The following is a 15,481-nucleotide window of genomic DNA, read 5'->3' as shown; positions in this document are numbered from 1 at the left end:
TAATGGTAAAGCACTAGATATGCTGAAATCATATTTAAAAAATCGATAAATATTTCACAAATAGTTAAAATAGATAACCACGATAGCATTCCCTTACCAATTACATGTGGCATACATGGTTCGATTCTAGGCCCATTGCTTTTTTTAATTTATATCTGGGGGCACGGTAGTGCCCCCGCCAAGACGAGCCAAGCGAACAAGCACGGGCACTACCTACCTTTTCTCGAAGCGCTTCGACGTTTTTTTGAACCCTCATAACTTGGGTTTGGATTATGCTAGATCAACAAAATTTTCGGGATATATTTTCAATAGCGGACTTATTGAACATATTAAGTTTTAATTACATTAGCTTTTATACTTCAGATTTTATTTATATCTAAAAAACGCTAATTTCGTCACTGACTCACTGATGATCATCAAAATTCTTAAGGTATTTCCTAATGTCCTAGAAAGCTGAAATTTTGTATGTAAGCTAGTATTAGCACACAAACAACAAAAAAATTATAAAACTTGTAACTTTCATCCCCCAACCCCTTAAACTAGGGGATGGGAGTTTGTATGAGACCTGTAATTTTAAATTAAATTTTGATGACGCTAGAGGTCTAATCTAATAATCTAAAACTTGGTTCCCCTAGAGATATATATTTATATGTACTCCTTGTTAAAAAAAAATTAATCGACATTTTAAATTTTGTTACAAACAACTTACAAAAAGAAATGAAATCCCACCAAAACATTTTCATGTAAAATGTTGCCAAGACGAGCCCATATGACTCGCACTGTCAAAAAGTTATCAGATCTCATGTAGAGCCAAGCTTCTAACACTACACGCCCTAACTCTACAAGGCCTAACTTCACAAACTCTACACCTTAGTCAAAATATGTGGCTTGGCCGTTCGTTACTACAAGAACTATTGTATAACACAAAAGTAATGCACAGTGAATTAATTTTTCACCTTACGCCGATGTGAATGTAGCGAAATGGCCAAGCCACATATTTTGACTAAGGTGTAGAGTTTGTGAAGTTAGGCCTTGTAGAGTTAGGGCGTGTAGTGTTAGAAGCTTGGCTCTACATGAGATCTGATAACTTTTTGACAGTGCGAGTCATATGGGCTCGTCTTGGCAACATTTTACATGAAAATGTTTTGGTGGGATTTCATTAATAATTTACAAGATTTAAAGCTAAATGGTCACCTAACACTTTATGCGGATGACACTTGTCTGTTTTATTTTGTTCCCTCTATACATGACATGATAGCGCAAGCACAAAATGAATTAAATAAATGGTTTCAATGCAATCTCCTAAAAATAAATATATCTAAATTCAAAGCTCATAACAAAATTATTCCGCCACACGCTCCATTTAAAATGAACGGTGTTGTATTAGAACATAAAACCCACGAGAAATAACCTAGATTTGCGAATCGGCAGCTCTCTGAAATGGAATTATCACATCGACCATCTAAAAAATAAATTATCAGCACTTCTTAGATCTCTGCGTAATATTACTTCTTGCATACCCCATAAATTACGCCACACCATCTACAACACGTTAGCAAAGCCGCACCTAATGTATTTAATAGAAGTATGGGGGAGTGCTTACTATAATAAATTAGCGCCACTCCAAATTTTACAAAATAAAATCATTAACCTCCTCACTGAACTTGTACTACCTATATAATAGAACATAAAAATACAAAAAATCTTGCGAGTTAAATATCCACGTCACGTCAAATAAAAACCCCTAGCGACATCTATTGAAGATTATTGTAGGTATAGAAAAATATTTGACAGCTCAACTGAAGGTCAATTCTGCCAAAATGGCTTCGAGATCCAGACGTGTCGAGCCGCGCTCGGGCATTGGTAAGTTCAATCTTTCTGAATCTTATAAAAATGTTGCTATTTCTATCAAAACTTATTCAAATTACGTTTTCGAATAGCAGATTTAGTTTGATTTGTCAATATTTACGCGAATTCTGCCATGATTTTCTTTTCATTGGGGATAAAAATTATATGTCCTGTATTTAGGAATCATGCAGACTGCTACTTTTGAAATAATATTGTTATGTCCTGTGTATAGGTACCTGTAAGGGAATTATGTAAATAATATTTTATTTGATATTTGTTTTAGCCTGTTCTGACGATACCGTGCTAGCATTACTAGAAGAATCTGATGTCGATTTTAGCAGCGACGATGATACCCAAGATCCCACATATAATGAACCCACGGAAATGGCTACACAAGAGCGTCGAAGGTATGATTCTAGTGATTCTTCTGTAAATTCAGACTCCCATGATGTTGTTGAGCCACCATCGCCGGCTTTATCGAGTGGATCTATAATACGCCAGGCCACTGGCTCTGGTTTACGCCGAGCAAGATCTTCTCGTCGCCCTCGAAGGTCAGCTCAGCCAACCTACAGACAAATACCGTCTCAATCTCAACCTGATGTTGTGGATTTATGGACTGGAAATTTTGAACCTCTCGAAATAAATCTATACGAACCAACATACGTGCCAAATTTCGACCATGGATGGTCATACGAACAGTTCTTTGAACGTTATATAGATGAACAAATACTTATAAAAATTGTAGATTGTACAAACAGAACAGCAGTTCATGTAAAAGGCAGGTCACTTGGTCTTACAATTAAGGAATTAAAAGTTTATATTGGAGTGACAATGATTATGGCTTCATTGCAATATCCTCAAATAGACATGTATTGGTCGTCTAAATGGAAACAGCCTATCATTACCTCAGCTATGACACGTCTGCGTTTTTACGCAATTAGAACGTCGTTAAAAGTGGTTTATGATCTTGATGTTACCGCCGAAGAGCGTCAAAAAGACAAGATTTGGAAAGTGCGTCCCCTTTTCGAGAAAGTACGACAAGGATGTTTAGTTCAACCTCGCACAGCAAAAATGTCTATTGATGAAATGATCATTCCGTTTACTGGTCAATGTTGTATTCGTCAATATAACCCTAACAAACCTAATCCCTTAGGGTTAAAAGTATTTGTTTTAGCAACGCCTCAGGGAATGGTTATAGATTTCGAGATATATCAAGGAGACACAACTTTTCCAGAAATTAGACAGATGGGTTTTGGTCTTGGAGAAGCAGCTATTCTTCGGCTGACCGAAGCACTTGTCCCTGGTCACCACATCTTTTTTGATCGCTATTTTACCACTATCAAATTGTGTGATGAATTATTGAATAAAGGTTTTCACGCGACTGGAACAATTATGAGAAACCGATTGCCCAAAAACTGTATGATGGAAGAAGATAAGATTTTTATGAAAAAGCAACGTGGTTATTGCGAAATAAAAACACGAGCAGATGGCAAGATGGCAGTGACACGTTGGATGGACAATAAGCCCGTCGTGATGTTGTCAACGCGTTTATCTAATACACATGCAGATGAGTGTGAAAGATGGTCGAAGAAAAACAAAGTGTATGAACGTGTAAGACGCCCCGAAGTTATCAAAGAATATAACGAAAATATGGGGGGTGTAGATTTAGTTGATAGAATGCTAGCTGTATGCCCTTCACGTAACAGAACAAAAGAGTGGACAATACGAGTAATATCTCATATGATAGACTTGGCTGTTGCTAACTCATACCTTCAGTTCAAACAGAGAGAGAAGAAAAAAGGCGTTAAAAACGTTATAGGCATTCGTGAATTTAAGATGGAACTTGGTGAAAAGTTGATTGCTGATAACTTAGATTCTACAGATACAGATGACCCTGCTGATGAGTTCGAAGAACTTTTACCAAAGCACAAGAAACGTAAGACTACTATAGTTCCTTTACCAACCAAAGCTATTCGTCAAAAAAAAGCTAATCACATGCCACAACACAGCTCAAAGCAAAATAGATGCAGAAATGAGGGTTGTTATAAAAAAACTACAGTTACCTGCAAAAAATGTGCTGTGTATTTATGTTTCACGGCTCAGAGAAATTGTTTTGAAGCTTTTCATAATCCATAATTATTATATAGCTACGCAAATGGCGTCAATTTTGATTGTATGCTAGATAGGATTCTATAACTGTTGATGACTGATTTATTGAGACTGATTTTATGTACAATTATCAATAAGTAATGTTATAAAAATATTATCTGTTCAAAATAAATAACGAAAAAGTTAAGTTTAAAGTTTAATAATATGTTTTTTCAATAAAAAATTGAGTACTTTATAGGCTTATCTTATTTCATTACACAATAATATACTCACATTGGCTGTAATTGTCTTGTATGCAGAACATAAAATAGTCCTGAAAATATAAGTAGCCTGCATCTGTCCTAGTGGCAGGACATAAGGAAAAACTCTTTGTTACAGGAATAGATTTTTTTCAGTAATTTTTCAGTTAAAAAGTAACCCCTAAACAGCTTAAATCCTGAATATGAATTGAATCTGACATAAAAAGTGGTCCCTGTAGTGAGGAGGTTAAAACTATCTTTTACTATCCCTTTTTAACTAAAAAAAATCTACGACGACACTAAAATAATGAATTTAAAACAATTATACTTTTATAATACGTGTATGTTCATCCGCAAAGCGCTACATAAAAACATAAATACATATACTATAATCTCAACATCAAATCGCCACTATCCTAATAAACGAGCTAGCTATCTTGCCCTCCCGAAGATCCGAACAAATTATGTAAGGCGAACGGCAACATACGTTTCTAATTTCTATAACGGGAATAAATGTCTTTAAACCTTCAAAAGGCTAAAGCCGCAAGCGACCAATGGCTGAGCTCGGTGGGCTCTGATTGGCTCATTTGAATCGGATCAACAAGAGCTTAAACGCAAAAAAGGTGGATTTGTATAAAAAGCACGTAATTATTATTATTACTGATGGTTACACTTGTGGCTCCGTTCGGATCCACATACGGACGGTGGTGTGGCAATGGATCCACAAATACCAACCGGATCAACAAGTGAAAACGGATCAAATAATTACTAACTATATGGCACGTTTGATCAACATAGTGCCCATGGAGATATCTATATATATATATATATAAATACCAACTTGGGCACTAAGTTGATCCAGCCCGACTGCCGTGCATTCCTGACTCCACCTTTTCCCCGATATTACTCGACTCCGGTTGCATAGATCTTGCCCGGAGTGGCAACGGCGCAAAGTTTTGGGCGATGTTGCCAATCGTATTCATGGAGAAATTGATATACTCAACATTTTTATTGCTAAGATCTTGAACTGAATCGATTCCGTAACGGCCGAAATTCAGAAACCCATAAACACTTGTTGGCTCCGTTTTATATACCAAATCCAAAGTCGTATGTTGATCAGATCCATTTATATTATCAAAATTAAAGCTTTATTTGATCCGACAAAACGAAACTGTATATTAAGTAACGTAGATTAATTTTTCGTAAACACTGCAGTATTTGTTGGCTCCGTACACAAACATAGGTAATGTTCCATACATTGCTAAATCCGCCTAGACTAGACGAACTCGACTTCGTAACGGTTCAAATTTTGAAATGCTCAAATACTTCTTGACTCCGTTTTATATACCAAATCATAAGTCGTATGTTGATCTGTTCCATTTATATGCACTTACATAACATTGACATGCGGATATGAAATTAGGGCTAGCAAAAAATCTCCTGAGTTTTATGGAAGTTGAAGAAGTCGACCGTAATTCAATTGAAACTTATAGAAAACGTTGTGAAACTAAAAATACGGAACCTTTCGTCATACAGTGACGGTGATAATTCTCAAGTAGTATGCAGCCTACAAATAACAACCTACCTCTTGAATCAGGGCAACTCTTTGGCGAACTCTACACGTAAGATCCATATTGTGATCCGTCAATATTTACTATCGGATTACGATATTTATTGACGTGTAGGGTAGTGTATTGACGGATCATAATACAGGGTTAGTTTTCATTGACCAGCCAAAATTTAAAATTAAGATCTAGATATTAAACCAAAGGTACATTTGAAACATTATTGTCGAATAAAATAAAATAAAAATAAAAGCATTCATTTGAAAATGTCTTAAAAATTGCCTAAATCGTAAACACCGCCAGAATCAATGCACTTGGGTGCGTGCGCGCATCGCCAAATTTATGTGTGTGCTAACTTCTACCTATCTAGGTTGTTGAACTGAATTGTGCTTTTGTAATGTCCACACGTTCGCTTTTTAGTGGTGGACAGGAATGAAATCTAATTTAAAAAAAAACGTTATTTTTTTTCATTAGATCTAAAATGTTATCGATTCTGAACCATTACTGAAAATTTGGCCGGTCATTGAAAACTAACCCTGTATATCGCTGGATTTCTGGAACTCCTTGTGATCTGATCCCAGGACCTACATCGCAATATTTATCTTGCCGTCATCACTTCTGGCTCGTACAAAGAACGTTTCAGTACTGACGCGATATGTATTTATGGTGTAGGGTGTGCTGTGATCCCTCCCAAAATACATCAGTAAATATCAAGATAATTATCATAATATTTATTGACGTGTAGCGTTCGCCTTTGCCCTGATTCTGATATCAATCTGATAAAATAATTAAAATGTTAGATTTAGGTCAAAAACAAATGACGACTCATATTCCTGCACAAATTATCCATTGCGGAGTAAATATGAGTGTACGCAGGTCGCCAACACGTTTAACCAGCAGTGGTGCAGTGGGTACTGCCGGTGGATCGCATCCCGATCTATCGAAGCTAAGTTCGTTTTCTACGAGTTCTACGCCAACTGATACTCAAATTACTTATAGACAACGGAAACAACCGCTAGAACAAGATTGCAGATGTAGTGATGATATGAAGGATATTCGGTCGGAGTTGTGCCGTATTAGTACATTATTTGAAAAATATGTATGCTCAAATGAACAAATAGTAAACAAAATTCATTCAATTAAACATTCATTTCAACATTTCATTCAATTAAACAAAATCATTTCGGCGGTATGGCAACCATTTAGAATCGTGTGAAAAGTATGGCATGGCGATTTTCGTAAATGGCTGCACGACGATGGTTGCCTGTGCAAAAGATAGCCTGGTACCAATGGTTGAATTGTTTTTTAAAATCAACGCATTCGCGTCGGTATGGCGGGATTTATGTCACACCGGAAAAGTATGGCATGACACTACCGTCTACATCTTTTTTTATGGGCTATCGGTAAATTCTAAAATGTTTGTGTTACAAATCGTTTGACTTTCGCTATTTTTCCGACGAGTTCGACTAACGCCCACGCGACTAAGCCGCCGGTACCAGCGTTCACACCATCATTTTTCTTTTTGTCATTGCGTACTAAGACCCCTGTAGAATCGCCATCCTGTTACAAATGACTCGAAATTTTGTGTCAATATCTCCCGATCTACTAGGTTTGCGAATCGACAGCTCTCTAAAATGGAATCATCACATCGACCACCTAAAAAATAAATTATCAGCACTTCTTAGATCTCTGCGTAATATTACTTCTTGCATTCCTCATAAATTACGCCACACCATCTACAACACGTTAGTAAAGCCGCACCTAATGTATTTAATAGAAGTATGGGGGAGTGCTTACAAACATAAATTAGCGCCACTCCAAATTTTACAAAATAAAATCATTAAAACTATCGTTAACTATCCTTTTTTAACTTCTACAAATAAAATCTACGACGACACTAAAATAATGAATTTAAAACAATTATACTTTTATAATACGTGTATTTTCATCCGCAAAGCGCTACATAAAAACATAAATACAAATATTATAATCTCAACATCAAATCGCCACTATCCTAATAGACGAGCTAGCTATCTTGCCCTCCCGAAGATCCGAACAAATTATGGAAGGCGAACGGCAACATACGTTTCTATAACGGGAATAATAATAATATATAATGTCTTGAAACCTTCAAATGGCTAAGGCCGCAAGCGACCAATGGCTGAGCTCGGTGGGCTCTGATTGGCTCATTTGAATCGGATCAACAAGAGCTAAAACGCAAAAAAGGTGGATTTGTATAAAAAGCACGTAATTATTATTATTACTGATGGTGACACTTGTGGCTCCGTTCGGATCCACATACGGACGGTGGTGTGGCAATGGATCCACAAATACCAACCGGATCAACAAGTGAAAACGGATCAAATAATTACTAACTATATGGCACGTTTGATCAACATAGTGCCCATGGAGATATCTATATATATATATATTATATAGCCTATATATAGCCTTCACCGATAAATGGGCTATTTAACACCAAAATAATTTTTCAATCGCTCCTGAGATAAGCGCGTTCAAACAAACAAACAAACTCTTCATCTTTATTATATTATTTATAGATTATCTCGATATCATAGGAATAATCTTAGGAACTAAGCTTAGGAATAATGTTCAAAAGCTATGGTCAAGCAATTCAAGGTCTATATTATGACCTTAATAGAGCTGCAATTTGGGCGTTGTAGGTATGTCATTACTGAGTGTGTTTAGTCATAGGCGCCATAGGTAGTCCACAAATAGGGATTCATTTTCATTAAATGAAATAAAGAAAACTATCCATCATCATTTGAAACTTAGTAAAAAAAATCAATTATTGATTTATGAAAATTTTACATTCATGATCCTGTCAAAGTTCTAACTACTTCTTCAATTCAATTATGAAATGAAAATCAATTATAATAATTTTCTATATTATTATGATAAGCTCTAAGTCCCTTTTAACGGAAATGTAGAAATGAAATCTAAAATCTGGATTGCTTCAGGCTTATGATAAAATTAAATTTATAATGGATAAATGGATCTTCTGGATTTCACCAAAAGCCTTTTTGGTCTTTGATCAAAATGCTACGACTTAAATGTATCTTATTTTGTAGGTACAATTTATTAGTTAAATAGTGTTAAAATTAGTAACCTTCATCATGTTTTAAGTAAATAACGTTGATGATCCTTTAAAAATGTTCGATTCCATGATATTTTTATCTTAAAGAAAAATATTTTTAAGAGAAGAATGAAAAAAACAAGTTTTGATTTTCTAATTTTTAGCCAGCTGCCAGTTCGATGCAAATGGATGCAAACAATGTTCTTGGCAAGTTAATTTACAAAAATTTTCAAATACAGTTCTATTTTCTTAAAAATAAAGGAATGTTTACTTTGACTAAAATTTGCCTTATAACCAGTATTTATACCTAGTACATTTCCTTGAGGGCCCATTGAAAATTTCCACTCTAGGTACATACCTACCTGCAACAGTACAAATAAACGAGTCGTAACATTTTATGACAAGAATAAACTAAGAATAAGGAAAAATTATACAAACACATAAACACGTAATAAATTTAACCAAGTAGGGGCCTTAGACAAACGTACGTAACGCCATGGAATAGAAACTGCTAACGCTAATTATTGACATAAGCTCATGACATTTTGGTAATGGTTCGATCACACTACCAACGACGCAGACGACCACGACCAAAGTTCCAATCTTGCCGAAATTTGTTCAAAATCAATATTAAAATCTCCCGTCATTCTGGTACTCAGGAATAAAAAAATTCGAGGTCAATTAATAAAAAGAAATAGGGTTTTTTGCGATTTTCGCCGAGACGGTAAGTTTATCATACAATCACCTGAACCAAAATTGTATATAATCTAATTATCTATAAAAAAGGTTAAATACATTTTTTTCTAGGAGCCACCGTTTCTATGAAAAACCTGTTTGTTTATCCATTGATCTCAAAATTTTTTTTTCCAAACACCAATACGACAGGAAATTCTTAAATTTCATTTTTAATTGTGTTTTGCACAATTTTATTTAATTGCGACTGGATGAAAATTTTGTTCGTGGTCGTCGTTGTCGTTGGTAGGGTGAACGAATCCTTATGCAAAACATCGTACGCTTATGTCAATTTCTATCGATAGCGTTTTCTATTCCTTGGCGTTTTGCCGTTTGGCTAAGGCCCTAGGTAAGTATGTATTACAAATAATATTGTAATACTGTGTTAGTATTACGTCGTAATAAGAGTTGAGACGTATACGATACCTATACTAATGCAATTCCATGTTGCCATTCCATTATTCCGGATGCCACCCTAGTACCTATACACTGACATAACAATTCTTTTGGTTTATTGTGTTGTGTTTTAGAAGTTTTAAAAGCAATTTTCCTACTTACTTATATATTTTGAGATAATGGCAATGAGAGAAATAAGCGAAGAATAAGTTGAGCAAATTAATAATTTCATTAAGTATTGAAATAGAAAATTCTGTAAGAAATATCAAAACATACGAAATCAGGAAATATTTATAATGATTCATTTACGGTATGCGCCAAACCATACATAAGTTGTACATAAAACTTAATTCTAAACTTATCACTATGATATACCTAAATTATTAACTTTCGTAGAAAATATAGATTTTCTAAATAAAAACATGACTCCAGCCCTTATTTTTATTGGCTACTCTATTTCAAAGCAGAGGTGGTGTTCGTTTATTTTCTGTTCACCAGACATTGATAGCTTTCTTTTTTCTCTTTCATTTGCTTGCATATTTGATGATATACATATTTAAATCTTTTCGAATAATATTTAACAAATAAATAAACAAAACATACGACGAAACCACAGAATACTTAATAGTAGCTAACGCTAATGAAACTTCGACAACAAATTCGAGGGAAGTCAAACGAGTTTGTTTTTACCGCTGTCAACCTAGGGTACTTTTCCACTAGAGATATGCACTATGAAACTGTGTCCGTTTCTACCAATGCTACGCTATGTAGTGGTGCGGTGTAAGTGATGTGCGAGGAAGATGCACAGCTCAAGCTATGCGATGTATTGATCCATACGCATCCTTACATATCCACAGCACACATCATTCTATGATTCTATATAAAAAACATATCTTAGCCGAAACCGTTTGATTTGTGGATAACAAACGTATCCACAGCTACGTAGCATAGCACATCTCTGGTGGAAAGACAGCCTAATTCTCATCGGAGCGAGATGTCACTGATCTGTATCGAAACTATTCCGTTATAATATCAATAATTATTACTAATCACTATGCCTAAACACTAGACTTTTTGAACAAGGCTTAGGCTCTTTCTTTAACTCTAATTTCATTAACAAGTCTTCATGCTTCTGTATTATGTACATACTCATAACTCAAGCCACAGATTAGATTTAGATACCTTCTAGCATTTAATACTTACTATTTTGTGTGTATGATTTATATCACACTAATCAAAAAGTAAAATATGGATGTATTTAGATACTCGGTGGTGTCATGTGATAACCGCAAAGCACCGATATAGTTAGCGTAGCGTTAACTCGGCAACGTGACTCAAGGCTCGTGTCGAGAAAATTATGAACTTGACGTGTTTACTGAAAATCTTGGTTATAATGCGTCAGTTTCAACTCTTCAAACACTAAACAGATCATCGACGCATATAAATATTCAATAATAACTGGTCTAATATCTTCTGCAATCATGGTCCGACTTATAAGCGAGCTGATTTGCATACGAGTAATAGTTTGAAGTGTTCCTCCTGATCATCGCTTGTTCAAGATTGAAACTGTCGGTAATGCATTCAATGTTTTTCGTCGTCGTGTCGCTAGCGTTACTCGCAGCCTGCGTTTGCGCCCCAAGCGGAGATGTGATCCAGCATATCCCGCCAAATCACGAAGCAACACAGTCAGCTACAGAAAAAGAGGCTGCGGTGTCTGGTGCTGCGGTAGAAAATGTTGGATCTTCTAAACCTTTGGGACTTGCTAGGGAGCGTAGAGACCTAGGTGGTGACGAGAATGATCTTCTTCCCTCCGACCAGAATGTTGCGTCGCCTTTTGGTGAGAGCTCCCTCGACGGGCGCGGCCGCATCAGGGTGTTGCCGGCTTTCCTTGGCTAATCTTTTTCTGGAAACTCACTAAAGACTAAACGCTACAATGCCTACCTGAACTTGATTCGTTATTCGTAGTTTTAAATCAACGAGCCATTGCATAAGTTAAGCCAAAATATTAAAATAAGTGGAAGAGGTAATAAGTTTTATGTATAATATTGTACAACTAGTGTTAAATATAAGTTTTTATTGAATAAAATATGTATCTTTAATTATGTTTTACATATGACTTTTATTGTTTTACCTTTTATGATTATAATTATTGACGAAATTATGTTTTCAATAGATCTCTTATCTTATAATATTTATTTATATTTCGTCAACGAAACAAATCACAAATCAAAACCTTCGCTGAAAATCTATTTTTAATTTTATGAAAATAAACCAGTAGCTACTGGGTTCGCGTTATTTGTTATTATAGTAGGTCGTTAATTATTGCAAGTGAATATGTTAATCTAATTATAGTAAATCTTTATCAATTATCAGATGCTTACAACGTACATCATTTCTAAATAAATAGTAATGAGAATTGTTTTTACTCTCTTATAGACCTCTAGTCTAATAGAATAAACATGTCATCAATAATATGCGTTGCAATAGTGGCTTTTTCTTTAATTGTTTTAAGTTCTTCAAGTGTTATCAATATGAATTCTGATAAAGACAAAATGAATAGTGATATTGCTATTTCCAAAGATTTTGGGAATGACACAAATGAAGCAATAGTTACAGCAGCAAGTGATTATGTGTATCGTCCATTGTATGTGTACAGAAAAATTGAACACAGCAAGCGAAAATTCATGATGTACAATGCTTTTCTTGGATAGGTATATAATATATGCTCAATTATTTTTTATGGTGTAGTAAAAACTGAACGTGTTAGTGGATTTATAGTTAATTGCTCGTTACTTTTAAAAATGTTGATATTTTTTATTCTACAAGTTTTTCTTAACACGCACACTAATTTGAAACGATAGGCGCATAAAAAATTTATATGAATAAATTCTTAGAAATAAAAATGTTAACTATCCTTGTCTTTGGACTGATATTTGTGAGTAATTTCATTTGTTTACATTTTGTTGACGTGTTGTTGGGACTTTTATCTACCTATATCGTTACAGTAAAGTAAAAACTATATTTTTTCCTAAATCAAGCATATAATCTCGTTGATACTTATGGAATTATGGCATTTAATAGGGGATGGTTTATCTTGTTTAACATAGACTACAAATGCATTTTCTTTATTTATAATCATTTGAATGTTACAAGTTCCAAGAAAGCTATGCTCTTTTGTTTTTCTTTCCATAGGTATTCAATGTGAATGCAGGAATATCTCCAGTTCATGACTTTAGAAATCAATTAAATTCACAAATAGTTGGAGAAAAATTGATTATGTCATCACCACACAACGTAATCAAACACTTAGATAACTCCATTCTGAAGGCAACTAAAAATGTAACCAATAATCCAAAAATGGAGGAAACGCTGTACCAAATGTCGAAGGATCTAGTATCTGCCATACTATCTAAACTTGAAATCCAGGATAAAATTACTAGGATAACTCGCGAGGCTTTAGATGCACCAGGGAAAAGTAAAGGAATGACAGCCATAGAAACTCGACGTATTTTGGACTATATATCGAGAACCTTGTCTGGACATATTTTGTCTATAACGAGAGCTTCTACAGAGCCTGAGTTACATCGATTAGTGTATGGATTGGCACAAATTGCAGCAGAAGTATCTATAGTGTCCGCATTAAAAGACATAACATATTCAACCGCATTATCGAAAAAACAATCTGTTGATTTATCTCTGCGAAAAAAGCGATCTATAAATGTAGACCATAATAGTGTGACAACACAGCCCTCGATTCAATCAACGGTATATAATATTATTTTAAATAAGCCACCCGCATTTATACGTAACAATATTTCAACTGAATCCCCCAAAAATAATATTCTTTCCAACATAACACGATACTCAGTTATTTTATCAAACGCTAAAACACCAGTTCGAATTGCACCAAGTAAGAAAAGAGTATTATCAATGCCATCGAAAGGATTTTTAAATCAAACAGTCTTAGAAACAGTAGTGAATGACGATGTAAATGAAACTGAAGCTATTTTACTAGAAAAGAAACTGAATGCTACACATGTCGTCATGCAAGATAGCCAAACACTTGATACTCAAGAAATGAGTGCTCCAAATCTGATAGATGATTGGGTTGATCCCAAAGAAAAAATATACGCACTAAATCCTGATGTTATTGCTGAAATGGAAATTGAACAACCTGAAGTAGTAGAGGACGAAATCACAAACGAGAAAAGGGCGAAACAGAAATTGGAAAAATTAGAAGTTAAAGCTAAAAAAGCTATACTATATGCCGGGGATGTTGCATATTTAACAGCAGCAAGTGTTGTTGCTATGAGACGCGCCTTAACTGCATCGATTGAGGTACAAATGTCTGTAAATTACGCTAAGAATGGAATGTCTAACCATCAAGATCTAATGATGAATTTAGCAAAAACTGCGGCACAACAAGCTGGGAAAGAGGCTAAGAGTGCTGCGTCCAAGTCTTTGGCATGTGAACGCGTAATAAAATTAGCACTTAAATACACAGCACAATCGAAAGGAGCAAAACTCAATCATGTTGCAAATAGAGTAGTGATGGATACATTGTCATTAGCAACACTCGCTAAATCTATGGCTTTCGTATCATCTGATATTGCGATAAATTCATTATATCAAGCAACTGACGTAAAGCCCCCATCGTAATATAAAACATTAAAACGAATGATAAAATAAAAAGTGTTTTATTTTAAAAACCTTAAATTGGAATTATATTTTAGAGGGTCGACCAATTATTTCAGTAAGCGTAATGTGGAATAATATCAGCAGAGTCGGCATACAAAATGGAAATGAAATTTTTTTTACAGATATTCAATAGATTTTGGGCGATTTGAAAGACAAAGTTTTTGTTAGTATTTACCTAAAAGTTGTTTTTTAAAAACAAATTAATATTGACAAATTATATTTTTTCTATATTTTCTATTATATTTATTTAATTTTTTATTTTAATCTTTGTTTATGTTCTCAATTGTTTACGTATAAACAAAACAAGCAAACCAGGGGAGTCTATAAAAAAAACTAGCTTGCTGCCCTAGAGTAAAAACTAGTCTATCTCAGGTATAAACTAGAAACCAATTTTAAGGTTTATAATTTTTTTTAATTCGTAATAAAAATATTACGCGCTTTTACGCACATGCCCATATTTTTATCTTATAATTTATTTACACAGGCACTATAAATTACGATGAATTTTATTTAATCTATTTAAAATCTGTTACTCTTTTTAATCATACTTTATATCGATACGAGATCGAAAATAACTCTTTTGCTCAACAAAAATAACAAAATAAATAGATAAAAAGTTCAATGAATTTCATGGAAAGATAGGTATCTTTTTTGTATTTATCTTGCTAGATGGCGCTTGTTGTTACAATAATAAACACAGACATTGTTTAAAATAAAATAATAAAAGAGCTAAGAATAAACAACTCCCTGAAAACCTAACAAACGACTTACAACTTACGATAATGACTAAATAGGTA

General features: G+C 34.4%; 2 protein-coding genes across 2 annotated transcripts; both read left to right on the top strand.

The window, feature by feature from the left end:
- Positions 1 to 1,731: 1,731 nt before the first annotated feature.
- On the top strand, positions 1,732 to 11,882 carry LOC123699301 (piggyBac transposable element-derived protein 3-like). Its single transcript, XM_045646226.1, has 3 exons — positions 1,732 to 1,863; positions 2,132 to 3,784; positions 11,596 to 11,882. Exons 1-3 carry the CDS (start codon positions 1,821 to 1,823, stop codon positions 11,880 to 11,882), a joined length of 1,983 nt encoding a protein of 660 aa, XP_045502182.1. The 5' UTR covers positions 1,732 to 1,820.
- Positions 11,883 to 12,091: 209 nt separating this feature from the next.
- Positions 12,092 to 14,678, top strand: LOC123699235. The gene is made up of 2 exons (XM_045646141.1): positions 12,092 to 12,697; positions 13,179 to 14,678. Exon 2 carries the CDS (start codon positions 13,263 to 13,265, stop codon positions 14,643 to 14,645), a length of 1,383 nt encoding a protein of 460 aa, XP_045502097.1. The 5' UTR covers positions 12,092 to 12,697; positions 13,179 to 13,262; the 3' UTR covers positions 14,646 to 14,678.
- The last annotated feature ends 803 nt before the right edge of the window (positions 14,679 to 15,481 follow it).

Source organism: Colias croceus, chromosome 17 (assembly GCF_905220415.1).
Source record: "Colias croceus chromosome 17, ilColCroc2.1".
Classification (NCBI taxonomy): domain Eukaryota; kingdom Metazoa; phylum Arthropoda; class Insecta; order Lepidoptera; family Pieridae; genus Colias; species Colias croceus.
Note: the sequence above shows the minus strand (reverse complement) of the source record. Positions and strands in the feature narration are given on the sequence as shown.

Excerpts from the sequence above, each read along its gene's own strand:
- LOC123699235 (XM_045646141.1), top strand. The coding sequence starts at position 13,263 with ATGTCATCACCACACAACGTAATCAAACACTTAGATAACTCCATTCTG.
- LOC123699301 (XM_045646226.1), top strand. The coding sequence starts at position 1,821 with ATGGCTTCGAGATCCAGACGTGTCGAGCCGCGCTCGGGCATTG. Across the intron at positions 1,864-2,131 it reads CGAGCCGCGCTCGGGCATTG|CCTGTTCTGACGATACCGTG; the intron begins GTAAGTTCAATC and ends TATTTGTTTTAG. Across the intron at positions 3,785-11,595 it reads TTTACCAAAGCACAAGAAAC|CGTTACTCGCAGCCTGCGTT; the intron begins GTAAGACTACTA and ends TCGTGTCGCTAG.